We start from the raw sequence: 21,197 nt of genomic DNA, 5'->3' as shown, positions 1-21,197 counted from the left end.
GGAGCTGGGAGGACACAATGTACAAATTGGATTAAGAAGGAGCTGGGAGGACACAAATTGCATTTCAAATAATATTCCGTAAAAATTGTCGTATAAGCGTGTACTTTAGTTTATTCTGGACAAAAACGACATTTTTTACGAAATAAAATTTTACTAAACAAATTGGTCAAAGGATGAGCCCCGAGGTTACAAATTGCTTTCAATTAATATTCTGATAAAATGCCATTTGAGCATTGTGTTTCTTTATTCTGGACAGAAACAACATTTTATCAAAATAAAAATTTACTGGCACTTGAACCTTACGCGATTTACTGTTACATAATTTAATTATAGTCCCTTTATACATGATCAGTACATTATACATACGTTATGCAAATAAAAAATTTAATTAAAAATTCGATCATCGACATTTTAAGTGCAATAATTAATGCCAATATGAAACTAGTTAGTAAAAATAAGAATAAAATTATCTTTTTTTATCGTAAAAAAACCAAAGTACTAGTACTATTAAGATAAAAAAAATTCAAAGTAAAATGTTGAAGAAATTTTCAATAAATATAATTATATTTAGCATTGAATCTAAAAATTGAATAGAAAAGAAAATATTTTCCTTTGAAAACAGATAAAAAAAATCCCGATAGTTACCTTGTTTTTTTAATTTAAGGTAGGTGTCTCTCATGCTACGAACAGACGTCTCGCTAACTTTCTTGTTGAGGTCACTGGAAAACTTGCGTGCAGCTCTAGCAACGCCATTCTCGACTGAGTATCTGGCAATTTTAGCACGTGTTTCGTCATCATAATAGTTGTAGTCTCCCCGTTTGCGTTTTCTGGTTGGAGTAGTTGGAAGGCTAGTAGCAGAGTTCATCGTGTCAATACCGTCGTTGGCTGCTTGGGTTACAAGAACATCACGTTGTGTACTGCATTGAGATGGATCGGGCAAGCCTGGTGTGGCAGGAGCTTTCACCTTAATACTACCGGACTTTAACCACTGTTGAAGCGACATTGTTTGTTATGAAGGAATCATATTCCCCAGAGTATATATAATAAAATCGTGAGATGAGTAAATTTTATCATTGTTTTATGGCTTGGGTTTTAGCTTGGATGGCAAACTTCGTTAGCTTGTTCCTTACTTTTGATCATTTTCTAATTACTTCATATTATGTCTTGATTAGGAAAAAATAACTTTCAATCAGTTGTACATCAAAGACCTTTGTATACCTTATAAAATTCTAACGACAAATTATAAATTGTAAAGCAAACAAATCATTAGTTGCCTTTGTCCACGCTTGTAAATGAACACTTTAACATAGAATGATTAAGGGAAGATTTTGACAATTCAAAACATTTTCAATGATTTACTTCTTTTTTTTAACTATTCTTCATACAGAGATCCACGAATTTAAGTATCTGAAACATTTTTTTTTATTTTTGAAACAGCGAACCACGAATTTACGTATCCCACGAAATGCCTTTTTTCCTCTATCCACGAAAATTGATACCCACGAAAATAAATGAATCCACAGTAATGCATAAATAACAACAGACTACTAGCAGTTAACTGACATGCCAGCTCCAGACTTCAATTAAACTGACTGAAAGATTATGATTTCATCATATGAACATCAGGCACAATCCTTCCCGTTAGGGGTTTAGTATCATACCATCATAACATGTATGTTGTATGTTGACTTTAACAAAAGCACAAAATCTAATACAGTAGTTTTCAAAAGTAGATTTAGCTTTCATATTGAATATTTCTAAAAAAAAATCTGAGATATTTTGAGTGGGCAAGAGTACACTGCCCCCCACAGTTATTTGTATTTATTGTGAATTGACGTACAATTATTTAGGAGATAACTGAATTGTATTTTAAGCTCTGACGGCAACAATTAGGGATTTGATGGTCGCATATAAAGTTTACTGGCGACGCGTTAGCGGAGACAGTAAACAGGTATTTTGCGGCCATCAAATCCCCAATTGATGCTGTCAGAGTTTGAAATACAATATTGTTACCTCCATTCTAATGAAACTGACAGAAAACAACATTAAAACATGTAATTAAAATCTGTCATATGCCGTCTGCGCATGCGCGTACGTCCCATAGCATCAATTGTGAATTGATGCCATGTAAAAAAGTGACGTTATCCAATCAAAATGAACGTTACAAACGTTGTTGCATTAGAATTCGTAATTGTAACATAACTGTAATTGTAATTATTTGAATATATCTTTCTACTTTATTTGTACAGTTATTTCACATACAAATTTTCACCTGACTTGAACAGTTATTTTGTGTATATCTTGTTACACGAAATTGAATTCAAGTTTACATCACTTGACTTTTCTACAATTCTTTTGTTTACAATTTTGTATTTTTCTTGTGACTTGGATTGTACAGTAAGTTTATAAATATCTTTTACTTACAGAAGTAGACTCTTTCGGCTTAGGTACACCTAATATTTCGTAAGAATACAATGTTTCTTCTAAAATCTTGTCATAACTTATACTAATAGGTATAACCATGATATCTGGAATGTGGGCTTTAAAATAAGGTTCTAATGACGCAGATAACATTCCTGAAATAAAAGTTTACAAAATTTGTAAATTCTCTATCTAATGATGACATTGTTGAGATACTTTTTTGCATTCTCTTATACCTCAGAATTACTTTTTCACTTTTTCTCTTCCTAAATTGATTAAAAATATATATATTTGTGGTAGGATACATTTATGACAATTCAATATAGTTTGTTTTGTAGTGCAACACACCACTGACAAAGTATTCAAAATTAATATATATATATATATAATTTAATTTTGGATGTAACGCGTCTTCTGATTGGCTGACATTATTTTGTTATGAGCCCATAGACAAAATTTAGTCATGTGACCATGACGTCATCAACGTTTTATCATGGTTTTCTACAGTTTAAAATGGAATTTAGAATTAAATTTTAAATGACTAATATTTTTTCTGTCTATTTAAATAACATAAAAAATGTGGTGCACACTGTTAAATAACCCGCTACGTGCGTTATTCAGTGTGCACAAATTTTTTTATGTTATTTCTTCATAGACAGAAAAAATATTACAGTCATTCCTTAAATATATATATATATACATGATTGATTGTCCAATGAATAAAATATACCTTGAAGATTAGTATATCTTTTATTCTCAAAGATTTAATGGTTCTCTCTTTGATTTACAATTTTTTTCATCAGTCAACCAACTACCAAAAATTTGAACATAGAAACTGAAAGAAGATCAAATTTTGATTACCGGTACCAAAATGTGATTCTTATCTGTTGGGTTGCTGCCAACTTGATATTCACTGCACATCTTTGCTCATACTCACAAAGAATTCAATTAGTTGCTCTTAAAAAAATAGGAAAATTTAATCTAAAAAACAAACTGACACTTTGGCAAAAAAGTGACATATAGCCTACCAAATTTTGGAGCATATGACTTTGACGTTCTGCTTCTGGTTCCCTCAACATAAAACTCTATAGGATGATCTCCGTTAACCAGCTGAGACTGGACATATTCAGTAAATACTGCCCAGTATAACATGTCATCTCCAAAACTTCTTCGAATATAAAATGCACCACTGTTTCTCAACAACCATCCAAAAAACTTCATACCCATAAAATCTGAAAATAAATATATGCTATTTTGTATAAACTTGTATATTTTTGTTATAGTGAAAATTTGAGAACAACTTTTTCTTGGACATTGAAAAAGACCATTCATTTATATATCCCATGATGTAAAATATAATTTAAGTTTATAACAGAAATATTTTTGCTATCAAAGCATGTGATAATATTTTTTTATGAAAACATACTTGCATTTTTAGGTTTTTTTATACATGTAAGTAAAAAAGTTAGGTATATTTTATCAATTTACATAAAGCTGTTTTATATATTTCCCCAATTTAAATTGTGTTATACTTTTTTCATGTGACAAAATAATTTCCCTACACAAATATACAAACCCATAGCAGCAGCAATAACAGGCAGTGGAAGATCGTAGGAATAGAACACATATGACATCAAAAGAAAGTCAAAATAACTTCTATGACTAGGCATCAATAACACTGGATATTCTACTAACATTTCTCTGACCTGAAAGTAAAGAAAAGTAGGTCAAAGTCAAATTAAATGTACTTCTATGACTTAACATCTCTCTGACCTGATAATAAAGAAAAGTAGTTCAGTCAAATAACTTCTATGACTTAACATCTATTTGACCTGATAATAAAGAAAAGTAGGTCATAGTCAAATAACTTCTATGACTTAACATCTCTCTGACCTAATAATAAAGAAAAGTAGGTCATAGTCAAATAACTTCTATGACTTAACATCTATTTGACCTGATAATAAAGAAAAGTAGGTCATAGTCAAATAACTTCTATGACTTAACATCTCTCTGACATAATAATAAAGAAAAGTAGTTCATAGCCAAAAAACTTCTGTGACTTAACATCTCTCTGACCTAATAATAAAGAAAAATAGCCTAGGTCATAGTCAAATAACCTCTACGACTTAACATCTCTCTGACCTAATAATAAAGAAAAGTAGGTCATAGTCAAATAACTTCTATGACTTAACATCTCTCTGACCTGATAATAAAGAAAAGTAGGTCATAGTCAAATAACTTCTATGACTTAACATCTCTCTGACCTAATAATAAAGAAAAATAGCCTAGGTCATAGTCAAATAACCTCTATGACTTAACATCTCTCTGACCTAATAATAAAGAAAAGTAGGTCATAGTTAAATAACTTCTATGACTTAACATCTATCTGACCTGATAATAAAGAAAAGTAGGTCATAGTCAAATAACTTCTATGACTTAACATCTCTCTGACCTAATGATAAAGAAAAGTAGGTCATAGTCAAATAACCTCTATGACTTAACATCTCTCTGACCTAATAATAAAGAAAAGTAGGTCATAGTCAAATAACTTCTGTGACTTAACATCTATCTTACCTAATAATAAAGAAAAGTAGGTCATAGTCAAAATAACTTCTATGTCTTAACATCTATCTGACCTAATAATAAAGAAAAGTAGGTCATAGCCAAAAAACTTCTGTGACTTAACATCTATCTGATCTAATAATAAAGAAAAGTAGCCTAGGTCATAGTCAAATAACTTATATGGCTTAACATCTCTCTGACCTAATAAGAAAGAAAAGTAGGTCATAGTCAAATAACTTCTGTGACTTAACATCTATCTGACCTAATAATAAAGAAAAGTAGGTCATAGTCAAAATAACTTCATTGGCTTAACATCTATCTGACCTAATAATAAAGAAAAGTAGGTCAAAGTCAAATAACTTCTATGGCTTAACATCTCTTTGACCTAATAATAAAGAAAAGTAGGTCATAGTCAAAATAACTTCTATGACTAAGCATCAGTAACACTGTGTATTCTACTGACATCTCTCTGACCTGATAATAAAGAAAAGTAGGTCATCATGTACTAACATCTCTCTGACCTGATAATACAGTAAAGTAGCATATATAGGTCAAAAGCAAAATAATTACTGACCAGGCATCAGTAACACTGGGTATTCTTTCACAGCTCCTTCTCAAAAATAGGAATAAATCATTTTTATTTTACCTACAAATAATAAGACTATTTTGATAGTAACGTCACTTCATTTTTTCTATTTCTTAATAGCCTTTGATTTTTTAAAGATTCCATCATATTGCCCTCAGAAGTTTTCAACTACATTTTGTATTTGTTTCATTTTTAGAATTATATGGCAGTAGAGGCCTATCCTTTCTGAGTTTCAATGTACCTGATATCAACCCATTCTTGTTTATGCTATTCTTATTGTTTTCAAGCATGTTTTTGGGAATAACAAAATTGGTATATTCTAATGGAATTCGTTTGTAACGACAATTTTCATTGGACATTGACAAATATTTTGAAGGGGTAAATCCCACATTCTACCTGTCTGCTACATGTTGCTAGGCAAACTCAATTTGTGTTTTACAAAGGATTAAAATACAATACAGTTATCACCTTATTTTACTTTCAAATCACATACAACATGTTCAAAGTAATACATTTTGCTACTTATTATGTGATCAAGAAACAAGTTTTTTACCTTTTGAATTCCTTCTGTATTAACATATACTCTTTTAAACAGTGATTTTAAAACTTTGACCATAAACATTGCAAATCCTCGAATGGCTCCCATGCTTAGATTGTGGGACATTTCCTGCATAACTTCTTCTGCTTGCTTCCATACCTCTTCAACTGGTAATCCACTTTCTGAACAAACCTGGAATAAAAAATTATTGACCCACCATAACATTAAGTGGAGAATGCAATGAAAATGGTGGACTTTTAGTAGATTTATGCGGCTTGAATGATCTAGTTATTGGAGGTTCCTTATTTCCACACAAGGACATTCACAAGCTTACATGGAACTCACCAAATGGCAGGGACCAAAACCAGATAGACCACATAATTGTAAATGGAAGATGGAGAAAGTCACTGATGGATGTCTGTGTCAAAAGGGGAGCCGATTGTGGAAGTGATCATCACCTTCTACTTGGGAAAATTAAACTTAAACTGAAAAAGGTAGTCAGACCACAGCATAACAGAAAAGCATATAACATCCACCGCCTCAAAGACAACATGATAAGACAAAAATTTAACATCAGCATAAGAAACCAATACCAAACACTACAAAATATCAGTGAAAACAACGACAACATTGGTCCTGATCTAAATGAACATTGGAACAAAGTAAAAACTATGTTTAACGATACAGCTGTAAATGTGCTTGGAATTAGAGACAGTACAAGGAAAAGGTGGATTTCAGATAAAACCTGGAATGTTATTGAAAAGAGAAGATCTACAAAAAGTAAGTACAATCAGGCAAGATCAGAAAGGTTGAAAGAAAAGCTACAAATAGAATACTCAGAACTTAATAAAGAAGTTAAGAAAAAAGCTCGAAAAGACAAATTACAATACATTGAAGGATTGGCAAATGAAGCAGAAGAGGCATGCAAACATGGAGAACTAAGTACTGTATATAAGATCACTAAACAGCTATGTGGGAAAAGCAACAACAATGACACACCAGTTTTAAGCAAGAATGGAGAGGTACTAACATCAGAATCACAGAAACTTGAAAGATGGGCAGAGCACTTTCGGGAAGTTCTAAACAGAGAACCACCAGACAAACCAGCTCAATTTGATAACACCGAAGACAAGATTGAAATAGATATAGCAGAAGAAAAAATTGAACTAGGTGAAATAAAGAAAGCATTATGCAAGCTAAAAAATAGTAAATCAGCTGGAGTAGATAACATCAGTGCAGAACTCCTTAAGGCAGATGTAGAAACAACAGCATCAATACTACAAACACTATTTAGCAGAATATGGGAGGAAGAAGTTATACCTGAAGATTGGGAAGAAGGACTTCTACTTAAACTTGCCAAGAAAGGTGACATGAAAAATTGCAACAACTGGAGAGGTATATCTCTACTATCTGTACCTGCAAAAGTTTTCCTTAAGAGTTATTGCCAAACGAATAGTAGATGCTATAGATGACACCCTGCGGAAAGAACAAGAAGGTTTTAGAGCCAATAAAGGGTGTAGTGACCACATATTCACACTCAGAAACATCATTGAGCAGTGCATAGAATCGCAACACAACATCGTCATAAACTTTGTGGACTTTGAAAAGGCTTTTGATAGCTTGGACAGAGACAGCATGTGGGAAATAATGAGATCGTATGGCATACCTGAGAAAATAATTAACATGATCAAATTATTTTACAACAACTACAGATGCTGTGTCCTACACAATGGAACCCAATCCACCTGGTTCAATGTACAATCTGGAGTTAGACAAGGATGCGTCATCTCTCCCCTTCTTTTCCTCATTGTCATCGACTGGTGCATGAGAAGAACACTTGGCAACAGAGTAACTGGAATAAGATGGTCGATGAACACAATCTTAGAAGATCTAGATTTTGCAGACGACATATGCCTATTATCAACAACTAGAGCAAACATGCAGAACAAAACATCAAGACTACATGAGACTGCTCTATCTGTAGGTTTAAAGATAAATGCACAAAAGACAAAGATAATTAGCCTGAATTACAAAACTAGTAAACAACCAATAACACTTAAAGGAGACAACATAGAAGAAGTGGAAAATTTTACTTATCTAGGTACTAATATCAGCCAGGACAATGGCACTAGCAAAGATATCATGGCAAGAATCAACAAAGCCAGAACTTCTTTCTGCAGATTACGAACAGTATGGAAAACAACATCAATATCCAGGTCCACAAAAATTAAAATCTATAATAGCAATGTAAAATCAGTTTTGCTATATGGTGCAGAGTCATGGAGGGTAATAAAATCTGACTTCAACAAACTGTCATCTTTTCACAATACATGTCTTCGGAAAATTTGCAAGATCTTCTGGCCAAAAACCATCAGTAATAAAGAACTATACACCCTAACCTTACAACGAGACATCAGAACAGAAATTAAAGAAAGGCGATGGAAATGGATAGGCCATGTTCTACGAAAAGACAAACATGACATCACAAGGATAGCTCTTCGTTGGACACCAGCAGAGGGGAAAAGAAAGAGAGGGAGACCGAAAGAAACATGGCGACGTACAATAGAGAGCGAACTAAGAATCATGGGAATGACATGGGGAGAAGCTGAAAGAAAGGCACAAGACAGGCAACAGTGGAGGGCGTTGGTAGTGGCCTCATGTGCAAGTATGCACGAAGAGGATTAAGTAAGTAAGTATAACATTAAATTGTAGAAGTTAAGACATCATAGCCAAATATAACAAGAATGTGTCAATAGTACACTGATGCCCCACTTGCACTATAGTTTTCTATGTTCAGTGGACCGTGTAATTGGGGTAAAAACTCTATTTCAACAGAAGAAAGATAATATCATAGGAACATGTGTACTGAATATAAGTTTCAAGTTGGTTGGACTTAAACTTCATCAAAAACTACCTTGACCATGAACTTTTACCTGAACAAATGAACGCACAGACTGAAAAACATAAATGCCCCTAAGCATATAAGTGGGGCAAAAAAAAGACAGAACAAACAGATATCAGTTCATGAACTATATATTATCTGGTTTTTATGTTGGTTTGACCTAAGAAATTCAGTTTCATCTTCACATGTTCATTCATGTTAGTGTTGTACAACCTTTTGCCTTGAAATGTCATTTTAAACCAGGTGCTCCGCAGGGCGCAGCTTTATACGACCGCAGAGGTCGAACCCTGAACAGTTGGGGCAAGTATGGACAAAACATTCAAGCGTGATACAGCTCTGAATTTGGATTGTGATCAAATTTTTGACATTACATGGGTTTTTTTTACACAAAACAAATGTCAAGATTTTACAAATCAATTAATGATTTCTTCTTCAAACTTTTTAAATCTAAAATTAAATAGTTGACACAGCATAGGTTTCTGACACAGAATGAATGTGGTCTAATGAACTTAAAAGTTTTTTTTTGCCTTTGAGCAATTCACTATGCTGTTGAATATTAATCCTCTCAAAAAAATGTTTGAAGAAATTTTCTTTTTATTTATGAAATCTGAAATGAGAAAAATTTAACCCCCCCCCCTTTTTTTTCACATCCCCGTTTCCCTTTCTCCAAAACTGATATCAATTCAAATTTCTAATGGAGTTTGCAACAATAACTACTCTTTTAAATACATCATAAAATATTAAAATGTAAAATAAAGTGCTTGTTATCACTGAATGGTAAAGATTGGTTGGTAGTAAAAGAAAAAAAACTTCATCAGCAACATTTTATATTGGCAAATTTCCAATGAAGTTATTTACATAAAGTTATTGGCAAATAAAAATAGAAAATGACATCATAGTCATGTCTGGCAAATTTCCAACATATATTATCAACTACTATTCTATACAAGAAAGATAACTCCAATTGAAAATTAATTGCTATTGCACAATATTGTGCAATTAGATATTTCTTGCTATTGTGCAATACTGTGCAATTGAAAATTTCTTGCTATTGCACAATACTTGATATGGAATCCTGATTTGGACCAACTTGAAAACTGGGCCCATAATCAAAAATCAAAGTACATATTTAGATAAAGCATATCAAATAAGCCCAAGAATTTAATTTTTGTTAAAATCAAACTTAGTTTAATTTTGGACCCTTTGGACCTTAATGTAGACCAATTTGAAAACTGGACCAAAAATTAAGAATCTACATACACAGTTAGATTTGGCATATCAAAGAACCCATTTATTCAATTTTTGATGAAATCAAACAAAGTTTAATTTTGGACCAACTTGAAAACTAGGCCAATAATTAAAAATCTAAGTACATTTTTAAATTCAGCATATCAAAGAACCCCAAGGATTCAATTTTTGTTAAAATCAAACTAAGTTTAATTTTGGACCCTTTGGACCTTAATGTAGACCAATTTGAAAACGGGACCAAAAATTAAGAATCTACATACATAGTTAGATTCGGCATATCAAAGAACCCCAATTATTCAATTTTTGATGAAATCACACAAAGTTCAATTTTGGACCCTTTGGGCCCCTTATTCCTAAACTGTTAGGACCAAAACTCCCAAAATCAAACTCAACCTTCCTTTTATGGTCATAAACCTTGTATTTAAATTTCATAGATTTCTATTTACTTATACTAAAGTTATGGTGCAAAAACCAAAAATAATGCTTATTTGGGCCCCTTTTTGGTCCCTTATTCATAAACTGTTGTGACCTCAACTCCAAAAATCAATCCCAACCTTCCTTTTGTGGTCATAAACCTTGTGTTAAAATTTCATTGATTTCTATTTACTTATACTAAAGTTATTAAGCGAAAACCAAGAATAATGCTTATTTGGGCCCTTTTTGGCCCTTAATTCCTAAACTGTTGAAACCAAAACTCCCAAAATCAATCCCAACCTTCCTTTTGTGGTCATAAACCTTGTGTCAAAATTTCATAGATTTCTATTTACTTAAACTAAAGTTATAGTGCGAAAACCAAGAAAATGCATATTTGGGCCCTTTTTGGCCCCTAATTCCTAAAATGTTGGGACCAAAACTCCCAAAATCAATCCCAACCTTCCTTTTGTGGTCATAAACCTTGTTTTAAAATTTCATTGATTTCTATTCACTTTTACTAAAGTTAGAGTGCGAAAACTAAAAGTATTCGGACGACGACGACGACTACGACGCCAACGTGATAGCAATATACGACGAAAAATTTTTCAAATTTTGCGGTCGTATAAAAACAGTGAAATGCTTGAAAAGGGTAAATTTTGCACTTTAATGGCTACCCAGCATGTGTCAGTTCTGTTGGACTCCAATCTTATGATCTTAATTGACTTACCAGCTGAATGTTGATGGAACTCTCTAGATAAGCACACTGAAATTCCACCCAAATAAAAACAGATTGCCACGATATACGAAGTACTGAATTTTGTGTAACAGTAACACAAACACTTTATTCAATTACACTAAAACAGAAACATACCTTTTCAACAGCATATTTAACACGATCACTGTGCATAACATGTTTTCTGATCTCATCTGGAGTTCTTGGTTTGTTGTACTTATATTTTGGTTCTTCTCTCGTCCTAAATGACCAAACAACATCGCTTGAATGTCTTCTGTCCTCCAAAATATCTTCATAAATGTCTTTCTGTCGAGCAGACACTAGCCTTGGATTATCTGTAATAACAAGAAGACAATATTAACACTGAAAAGAAAAGAAAAACTGTTGATCTCAATATACATGTATATAATACTAATAGTACATGTTTATGTCAAGTGATGGACTATACTCGAATTGAGGCACAAAATGTATAATCTATTGATTAATGGTTATTTTTGATCTGTTAAACAGTTTACATAGCCATGTTTAATCTGTCCCTTTCTTACCATATTTTGTACATAAGTTTCTTAAGAGTCTATAGCTAGCTTTAAAGATCCTGCATCTTAACAACCCTATCTTGGATTCCAGGCCATTATAATATAGCCAGGAACAAAATAGCAAACTGGTTTGTGAAAGAGGCAGAAAAGAAGTTGTTATTACTTAATGACCAATTTAATATCATAACAATGTCAAATGTAAGAAGTGCAATCAAGATGTCTACAACAATACTGAAATGGCTAAGAAGATGACCAATCTAGTTAAGTACAAAATGTACCTATTGTTGGGAGGGTTGTTTTAATAACTTGACACACCTAACCTCAAATAGGAAGAATATTGTAAGAACTAGTTCGTTCTTCTGTTGTACTGTTACACTACTGTCCCAGATTAGGGGAGGGTAGGGATCCAGCATACATATTTAACCGACACATTATGTATGCATGTGCCTGTCCAAAGTCAGGAGCCTGTTATTCAGTGGATATCCTTTGATGTGTTACATATTTGTTTTTGTTCATTTTTTATACATACATTAGGCAGTTGGTTTTCTCGTTTGATTTGTTACATTTGTTATTTCAAGGCCTTTTATAGTTATAGTTTGCAAGTATGGGCTTTGCTCATTGTTTAAGGCCATATATATGGTGACTTATTGTTGTTAATTTCTGTGTCATTTGGTCTTTTGTGGAGAGTTGCCTCATAGGCAATCATACCACATCTTCTTTTTTATAATCATTGAGATGGGTGCCATCTCTGTGGGCCCGCTGCGAATAATGTGTTCTAAAAAAATTGTATCTTTACAATAGGATATAGGGTTGTCAACTGAAACCAAAGTTTTTGACCTTAACCTTTGACCTAGGAATTTGTACTTACATTATAACATACCCTCTGGTGTTGGTTAATATACATGTCAAGTATAAACTTTTAAATCCTAATGGTTCTCAAGATATAGAGCACACATGATCTTGACCATAGGATATAGGGTTGTCAACTGAAGCTAAAGTTTTTGACCTTGACCTTTGACCTAGGAAGTTGTACATACATTATGACACACCCTCTGATGTACATTAATATACATGTCAAGTATAAACTTTGAAATCATAACCGTTCTCAAGATATAGAGTCTGAGTGTACAACCATAGGACATATGGTTCTCAACTTAAACCAAAGTTTTTGACCTTGACCATGATCTAAAAGCTGTAAAAATATTATGACACACACTCTGATGTTGGTTAATATAAATGTCAAGTATAAAGTATGAAATTATAACGGTTGCCCAGATATAGAGCAGACACAATTTGTTACCGACATACTGACAGAACCATCACTTTACAATACGGGCAAGGCCCTAATAAAAAATCTCCCATAAACATGTAAATAAAAATGTTAACTTAAATCCAAGTTATCTTTTAAAATTACATGTTTATAGATCCCTTTTTTGACTTAATTCAACATTTCGCACCAAAATATTGCCAAGATGTCTTTCACACGGGTCTAAGCAGTCGTGATTTGATTTAGATAACTGTCAATGTCATATAAATGTTGTGAAGTACTACATCAGTACATCTACATCATGAACTTGTGTAAGATGTAACTTATAAATATCAATATGAGAAGATTAGATAAGAGAGAAAATTTATGATGAATGTGAAGTACAGAATTTTCTTTTGATACCTTGTTTAATCCACGAATTCCTTGACTGGTCTGACATATTTGAGCTTGGTAAATGGTCTTGCACCCTTCAGTACGAATTCCAAAGTTCTGCAAATGTTGTTGGTGTTTTTTCTGGTTCTCTGTAAATAAACTTTCAGCATATAACTAGGAAAAACAGTAAACTGGAATACAGTTTTACCGGTGGCGTGATCGATCAAGGTTAATATTTTACTTGTTTACTGTAATCAAAATGCAGGACTTTAAAAACACCATCAATACTTGGATGACGATAACGCGATTTACGACTTTATAAAATAAAATTTATTACATACTATTTGCTAGAAATACTATGTTTGTAACTTAATTATGTTTTAAACACAATTGTAGCATGAAATAATATTAATCAACAGTTTAAACTTGATTAATGTGGTACCGAGTTATGTCGTAAAATGAAATTCGTCTGCACCTGAAAACAGGTGCGTGCAAGACTGACCATTCCATGAGAAAATGGCCTATCAATACACTAAACCTGTCATAAAAAGAATCCTGCTACTCTTTGTGATAATCTTTATTTCAATGGACATCACATCCTGTAAACTTTCAAAGAAAAAAGAAAATGTAAATGAAAACATTTGCCATAGGCAGTCACACACATATACTATTCAAATGTATTTATAATAATATTTATGTCTCTGACTGCGCTTTGAACATGAACTTACTTAGTATAGAAATTCCCTGCATAGATCTTCTTCTCTGTTTCATGCACACACTAGTCACTAGTTTAATTGTTAATATGAGGCAGGTATTACCCGTGAATGGGGACAAAGTCTGTATGAATTATTTTTTTTGTAACTAAAATATTTGGTCAAAAAAAAACATTTTTTTCATGTTTTGACTTCTCGTTTTCTCGTGTTTGGTTCGACGTGCGTGCCTCGTGTTCTCCTTTATTTATTTTCCGTTTTTTTCGTGTCAGTACTCTTAATTTTTCGTGCTTGTCCCGCATTTGATTAAAAGGTAAACCAGGACTAAATTCAAAGTCAGTTTGGAGATTATTTTAAATTATGTGTTCCCAGAATATTTAAAATTGCAATCAAATTAATTATTATGAATAATCACATGATTTTTCTTTCAAATCAGTTGCAACTAGCGGACGCTAAAGGTGACTGCAGGGTCATAATGTCCATTATATAATGACTAGATGATCTCCAAGAACGGCTGATCAATAAATTACTTTACTTTCTCCATTAAGATTTACGATTTTATTTCTCGTGCTTCGTTTTTTTCTGATTTTTTTTCTTTTGTGCAACGTTTTTGCGATTTTTATTTCACGTGTTTCCGTTTTCAGGGCCCCCCTTTACCACCCTTTTCCTTGAGTTCCTACATTTTACTAGACTAATCAAAGTCTCATGACAACGAGACCGGACGAAGGAAGTAGATTTCTGTGTTCTGTGCAAATGCGAGAATTAAAAAAGGCGACAAAAAAAATTTGAACAATTTTGAGTTCATAGTACAATGAAAATTTCAGGAAATTTTCCTGATTTTTTTTTTTTTTTATTGATTTTTCTACTGTATTAGGGGACTTCGTCCCCATATAATCATTAGGGTGAAATAGCCCTTAATATCGTCAGGTGTCAAACCGCGATTTTCAGCTACTGTGATTGTGATCGTCAAATTGGATATTTATCATGATCCATCAGAGGTCTCACATAATTATTCATTACCGATAATTTGTTGAAGAATTTAACATGATTCATCAAAGTAAATCATAAAGTAAAATGTACATTTTATCGTTGTGCATCAAAAAATATATATACTCTTATTCGTCCATACTGGGACTATTATACTAAAAGTAAGTATAATAGTCCCAGGTCCATACTAATTTTAAACAAATTACAACATCTAGCAGGCCTCCAGATTTTTAGTGTTCACCCTAAGAACTGATTTGTATAATGTTCGGTAAAAGTCTGGCTAAGCATGAAGCGATCATCTACTTTTTAGTTTTCAAGGCCTTTTTAAGAAACAGTCATTTTAAAATAACTTGTGATCTTTTTTACCAAACCTTTTGCCTTTAACAGCCACACACATCCAGTCATATAAGTGACATGATCATTATTAAGTACTATCAAAACAACCCCATCTTTGCATTTTAATCAAGGCTAATTAGTTGTCGAACAGCTGAAAATTAACTGTTCAGGCTGCCAAACTGTTTCTGTTCATTAATATGAAAATATGAAAACACTTTGATGGAATCTTTTCAAATTTAGATAATGTTGTTTCTTTTGACTTCATGAAGGTCAAGTTTGATTTCACAATTTTAGCTTTAATATCCTTGAGTTTTAGAATTTTAAATTCTTAATTATTTTATTTGATCCTGTTTGAGGTTCAGACTTGCAAATATAATTTTCATGCAGGAAAATCCAGTTTGATGTCACTCAGACAGCTCTAGTTGCATGACATGTTCACACATGTACAATTCAAGCCATTCTTGACAAATTTATATGATATTATATATCAGCAATGTCTTTGACAAATTTTAAAGTCAGTTCTAAATAACTATTTTTATAGGAGTCCTGCGACTTTGGAATATAAATTAATTAGAAAATTGCTTTGTTAGCACTCTCAAGCTTGCATATTTTTTGCATGATTGTTCTTAAAACTTAAATTGAAGGTTTAAATCAGCAATGTCTTGACTCAGTCGAAAAATTTGTGCAGATCAACTTTTCAAAAGCCTTATGCATCTTGAAAATATTAATGATATAGAAAACTGATTGTGAGCCTTTTTCAACTACATAGTAGAGCTCCAGAATTCTCGATATCTTTCTTTTTATGGTCACATGTCCTTGAAGAAATTTGCTGGTCCTCACTATTCATGCTTTTATTTCTATTGAAAATATCAAAAATGTGGTGTTCCTTTGGAAATTTTGGTTGCCAAAACCTTCAGACCACCATTATTCCAGAATTCTGGAGCTCAATCTTGGTACATATTTTAAAACTCTATCATGCTACAAAAAGTGTCACAGCATCATATGATATAAGATCTCAAAGGTTATTGGTGCATGCTTGTATTATTTATCGTCATAATTTCTGGTATTAAACCAAACCTAAATTATTTGTACCCATTGCTTGTTCAATGTATTTGGTTTTTTTTATTTATAGATAGGAATTTGCCTTTTGTATCTGTGAATGTACATATATGTGCCTGTAAACAAAAAATGTATATGTTTTTGTGCAATAATTTTTCAAAGTACCTACATATTTTTTATATTCTGTAGAATGTTCAAAGTTTCCTGGAAGATGAATTAAAGGAAGCAGAAACTAAAGGTAGTAAATGTGCTCTGAAGAAGATAAATGTGAAAAGTGTCAACCAAATTAGATGGACTAAAACTGTAAGTACATGTTGCCACTACATTGAAAAAATTTAAAGAAAACATCATACAAATATCAACATTAACACAAAGTGATTTTCACTATACAATTCTGAGAGATATAATTTGTAAACATATAGTTCTAGAGAGTAAAGGAGACATTATTTTGAATGATAAAAAAGAAACAATTTTGCAAACCCCATGGCTATCACTTACTTAGTTACTAAATGCCAAGTTCTGTAAAAAATTTATTTGGAGAATCTCATTAACAAGTCTTAATAATTGTTCTAAAAGTTCTTTAAAAAATGGTTTGGTGAGATGATTATAATGTGTTTCATGAGACAACTAATAATTCTAAACTGGTTCAAGTCTGTTGGTCCTATCGTGTTTTCGTCAGTCTGTCCATTTCATAAAAATTAAGGAACTTCAAATCAGAGCTTCCTGAAATTTGGAATCGAGCTCCATGTGAGCATGCTGTATAGTACTGTGTGATGCATTTTTTCAAATTTATTGCTTATTAACTTCCTATTAACCAAGAACTTTATTGTCAGCTCATAGTTCAACATGGTAATCATTTGTATATAATTTAATTTTGGATGTAACGCGTCTTCTGATTGGCTGACGTTATTTTGTTATGAGCCCATAGACATAATTTAGTCATGTGACTGTGACGTCATCAACGTTTTTTCATGGTTTTCTACGGTTTAAAATGGAATTTAGGATTAAATTATAAGAAATGACTGTAATATTTTTTCTGTCTATTCGAAATAACATTAAAAATGTGGTCGGCCCACTGTTAAATAACCCGCTACGCGCGTTATTCAGTGTGTACCAAATTTTTAATGTTATTTCTTCATAGACAGAAAAAATATTACAGTCATTCCTTAAGTAATTAATGTTGATTGTTCTGCTCCTTGTGGGCGCTTTGATTAGCAATAAAATATATTTGAATTTGAATGTCTTATTTTAGGCTAAAGAGGTGGTTCCTTGTGCTATTAAGCTCTTAGCAGAAAACAAGAATGATGGATTTCTATGGTCAGTGCTTGGCACTTTGTATGATAATGCAGATCAGTCAACTGATGCAAACTTTTGTTTCAAACAAGCAGCAAGACTTACAGGAAAGATAACTCCGTTTATCAAACAATGGAACTATCTTGGTCCTTTTGTCATTGGAAAGACAGAGTTCGATGGTGATCCTGTAGAAGCATATGGTGGAATTTACAATGTATCAAAGTATAGGGAACACAAAAATCAAAAGTTTTACTCAGAGTTTTCCCCAGGAGGGGAAATTACATGGCAGGTATATAACCAGAGACAACCAAAAGATGCGATGAAAATTGCCCCAACCGTGAATTGGAATGAGTTAATCAATACATTAAGCTCTATGGGAATCACAGAATGGCAAGGATGGATTGTAGGGGAATTTTCTCTAAATGACGACAGACAAAATGTTGCTTTACAATGTCTTGGCCACCATACCATATATGTTGATGGGATACCAGTCACAGGAGATGTCTACCATAGAAACCAGTTTTTCTTTGGCCTTCAACTCAATAGAGGTTTACATACAATTTATGTCAGACTAAGAGGAAAAGTTGGTGCTAATTTGATGTGCAGTCTACAGGTTAAACAAGTCCCTTTTGAAGTTTTGAATCCTCATTATCTACCAGATATTGTTGATGGGCATGTATTTGGTAAACATATAGCCATACCAGTTGCCAACTACCATTTTTCAAAATGGATAAAAATATCAAAGATAAAGCTGGTTGACCAATCCCATGGCAATGATATGACCTTTGAACTCTTGAACCAAGTTCATATTGCACCAGGTCAGATTTTACCTTTTAATATTGTTTTCGAATCGTCAGAGATATTGCCATGTGAAAATATACAATTAAAGCTAAAATTAATGACTTCAGAAGGAAATAAAGATTTTCTAGTGAATTTGAGGTGTAGAAAATTAAAAGAATCTTTTCTGTTTACGTTCCTGGATCACGATGGTTCTATACAACATGCTGCAGCTATATATCCACTGAGTGACTGTATGGGAGAATCTTGTCCTGTTCTCTTGACTCTACATGGAACAACTGTGCCACCACAGAACCAGGCAGATAGCTATAAATATATGGTTGATAAAGAGTTTGTGTATGGGGTTAATGGTGCATGGTTGTTGGCTCCTACAAGGTATACTTATATTTACAAAAAAAACAAAATTGGAAAGATAACTATGTTATAAAGGAAATAACTAAAAGTGAATCAGAAAAAAATTTAGCTTTATAGAGTTATATATCTTAGATGTATGTAATGTTAAAAATTGTGCAGTGCGCTGAGGGAAATCTAATCATCATTGTAAATAAGTTCTATTAGATTTATGTATTTCACAAGATCATGTTTTATATCACTCTATTTATGAATTTAATACTTTTTTTAAATTTGTGCTATGGTATACTGTTATACCAATGCAAATGATTATCGAGTACTGACTGCTATGACGGCTTTAGACACACTCTCTAAACTCACGTAGGAGTATTCTTGGTTGACAATGAAAGCTGATTAAGAAAGAGTTTTTTTTTTTTTTTATCTTTATTTTGGTTGTTCTTTTCTAAATATATTTTAAGTTCTTGCAAGTGTTAAAATATTACCTTGTTTGGAAAAAATATGGACAATAATTTAAAAATTTAGACTTACAATTTTCACACTTTGTAGGTATATGTAAATGATACCAATAAAATAATGGAAAATAACAATGATATTTCATATTTGCTTTTTAGGCATGGCGCTCATAACTGGGAAGGTCCAGGAGTACTGACCGCTATGACGGCTTTAGACACACTCTCTAAACTCACTGAGGAGTATTCTTGGTTAACAATGAAAGCTGATCAAGAAAGAGTTATTTTTGCAGGTATTTACCAGTTTTTTAAGGTAAAAACAATATTTTTTTTCCTACAAGTGTTCTTTTTTTTTTTATATTTTATCATTTTTTAAGGATAAGGAATAAGTAAGCTCTGCATTCCTATTTATTCTACTGGGTCTACCCTGCTTGTTGGATTGTGAATCAGAAAAAAATTAAAAAGTAAATTGAAATCTGCATTTGTAACTGTAAATATATTTCACTTACCGCTTATCTGATATTATGTTTTGCCTACTAGGGGAAGAATAAATAATCAGTGAAAATATTTCTTGTGTTTTTTTCCTGACGACTTTTATGTAATAGTTATTGCACTGATTATTGTACAACTGTTATCAATTAAATACTTTTAACTGATTTGAATTATGGGAAAAATAAAGTAATCGTTCCTAACACAAATTATTTTCGATGAAGATGTGATATGAAGTATGCTGGTGCATTTAGGTTCAGAAATTATACATTTATATTTTTAAGGTCATTCCATGGGAGGTCATGGTGCACTAAACTTAGCTACACATTACCCAGACAGAGCATTAGGCCTCATTTCTCTTGCTGGTTGGATAAAGAAAGAAGAGTATGGTGATAGTAACCTGTTCTTTAGGTAATTATATCTATGGATGATTTAAATCCCTGCTTGGAAGTTATTTCTATAGCTTAAGGAGGCTCGCGGGTATAAGATTTTCAGAAAAAAATAAACATTTATTTTTCATTACAAATTTTATTAACTAACTTACATAGTTGTTACTTTATCATATGGTACAAAAATCATTCCAAAAAATCAATTCGTGTTGGCCCATGGTGATTTTTAAAATGTAGATATCATTGAAAAAGCTCCAAATTATCTCCCTTTGGTGCAAAAAATGCCATTTTTTGGCATAAAAATTGAAATCTCTTTTTTAACTCATTGGTGACCTATATTTTTTATTGTTGTTTTCGAATAAGCTGTACATAAACTAAATAATTGTAAAATTTAAGCGATTTCTGTAATTTAGTTCTTTTTTTATTTCGATATTACCTCTTTTTCTCCTATTTGTTCAACAGAAAGAAAGGACATTAACAAAAATGTATGCTTCTTTCGTAGGCAGATTTGGAACGTAAATGAACGGTGACCCCATTTTTTTATTTCATTTTTAGCTCACCTGGCCTAAAAGGCCATGTGAGCTTTTCTCATCACTTGTCGTCGTCGTCGTCGTCGTCGTCGTCGTCGACGTCGTCGTCTGTCGTCTGTCGTCGTTAACAATTTTTCAAACATCTTCTCCTCTGAAACTACTGAATGGATTTGAATGAAACTTAAAATGATTGTTCCTTAGATTATCCTGCACAAAGTGTGTGCTTC

The 21,197-nt window shown here is 32.4% G+C and overlaps 2 protein-coding genes across 2 annotated transcripts in view; one reads left to right on the top strand and one right to left on the bottom strand.

Annotated features, from left to right (window-relative positions):
* LOC143069714 (dihydroxyacetone phosphate acyltransferase-like) overlaps positions 1 to 13,775 on the bottom strand; it is a 79,620-nt gene extending 65,845 nt beyond the window's left edge. The window contains exons 1-6 of the mRNA XM_076244483.1: positions 13,610 to 13,775; positions 11,543 to 11,739; positions 6,123 to 6,299; positions 3,998 to 4,127; positions 3,450 to 3,653; positions 2,425 to 2,576 (exon numbers count right to left, since the gene is read on the bottom strand). Of these exons, the coding sequence (XP_076100598.1) occupies positions 2,425 to 2,576; positions 3,450 to 3,653; positions 3,998 to 4,127; positions 6,123 to 6,299; positions 11,543 to 11,739; positions 13,610 to 13,646 (897 nt within the window). The 5' untranslated portion in view covers positions 13,647 to 13,775. The remainder of the gene's footprint in view (positions 1 to 2,424; positions 2,577 to 3,449; positions 3,654 to 3,997; positions 4,128 to 6,122; positions 6,300 to 11,542; positions 11,740 to 13,609) is intronic.
* Positions 13,776 to 14,028: 253 nt separating this feature from the next.
* The window catches only part of LOC143066871 (uncharacterized), a 68,570-nt gene continuing 61,401 nt past the window's right edge, over positions 14,029 to 21,197 (top strand). Inside the window, exons 1-5 of the mRNA XM_076239682.1 lie at positions 14,029 to 14,206; positions 16,861 to 16,974; positions 17,924 to 19,137; positions 19,725 to 19,855; positions 20,336 to 20,462. Coding sequence (XP_076095797.1) covers positions 14,096 to 14,206; positions 16,861 to 16,974; positions 17,924 to 19,137; positions 19,725 to 19,855; positions 20,336 to 20,462 — 1,697 coding nt within the window. The 5' untranslated portion in view covers positions 14,029 to 14,095. The remainder of the gene's footprint in view (positions 14,207 to 16,860; positions 16,975 to 17,923; positions 19,138 to 19,724; positions 19,856 to 20,335; positions 20,463 to 21,197) is intronic.

The sequence above is a fragment of the Mytilus galloprovincialis genome, chromosome 3, assembly GCF_965363235.1.
Source record: "Mytilus galloprovincialis chromosome 3, xbMytGall1.hap1.1, whole genome shotgun sequence".
NCBI lineage: Eukaryota > Metazoa > Mollusca > Bivalvia > Mytilida > Mytilidae > Mytilus > Mytilus galloprovincialis.
This window is presented reverse-complemented; position numbering and strand designations above follow the sequence as displayed.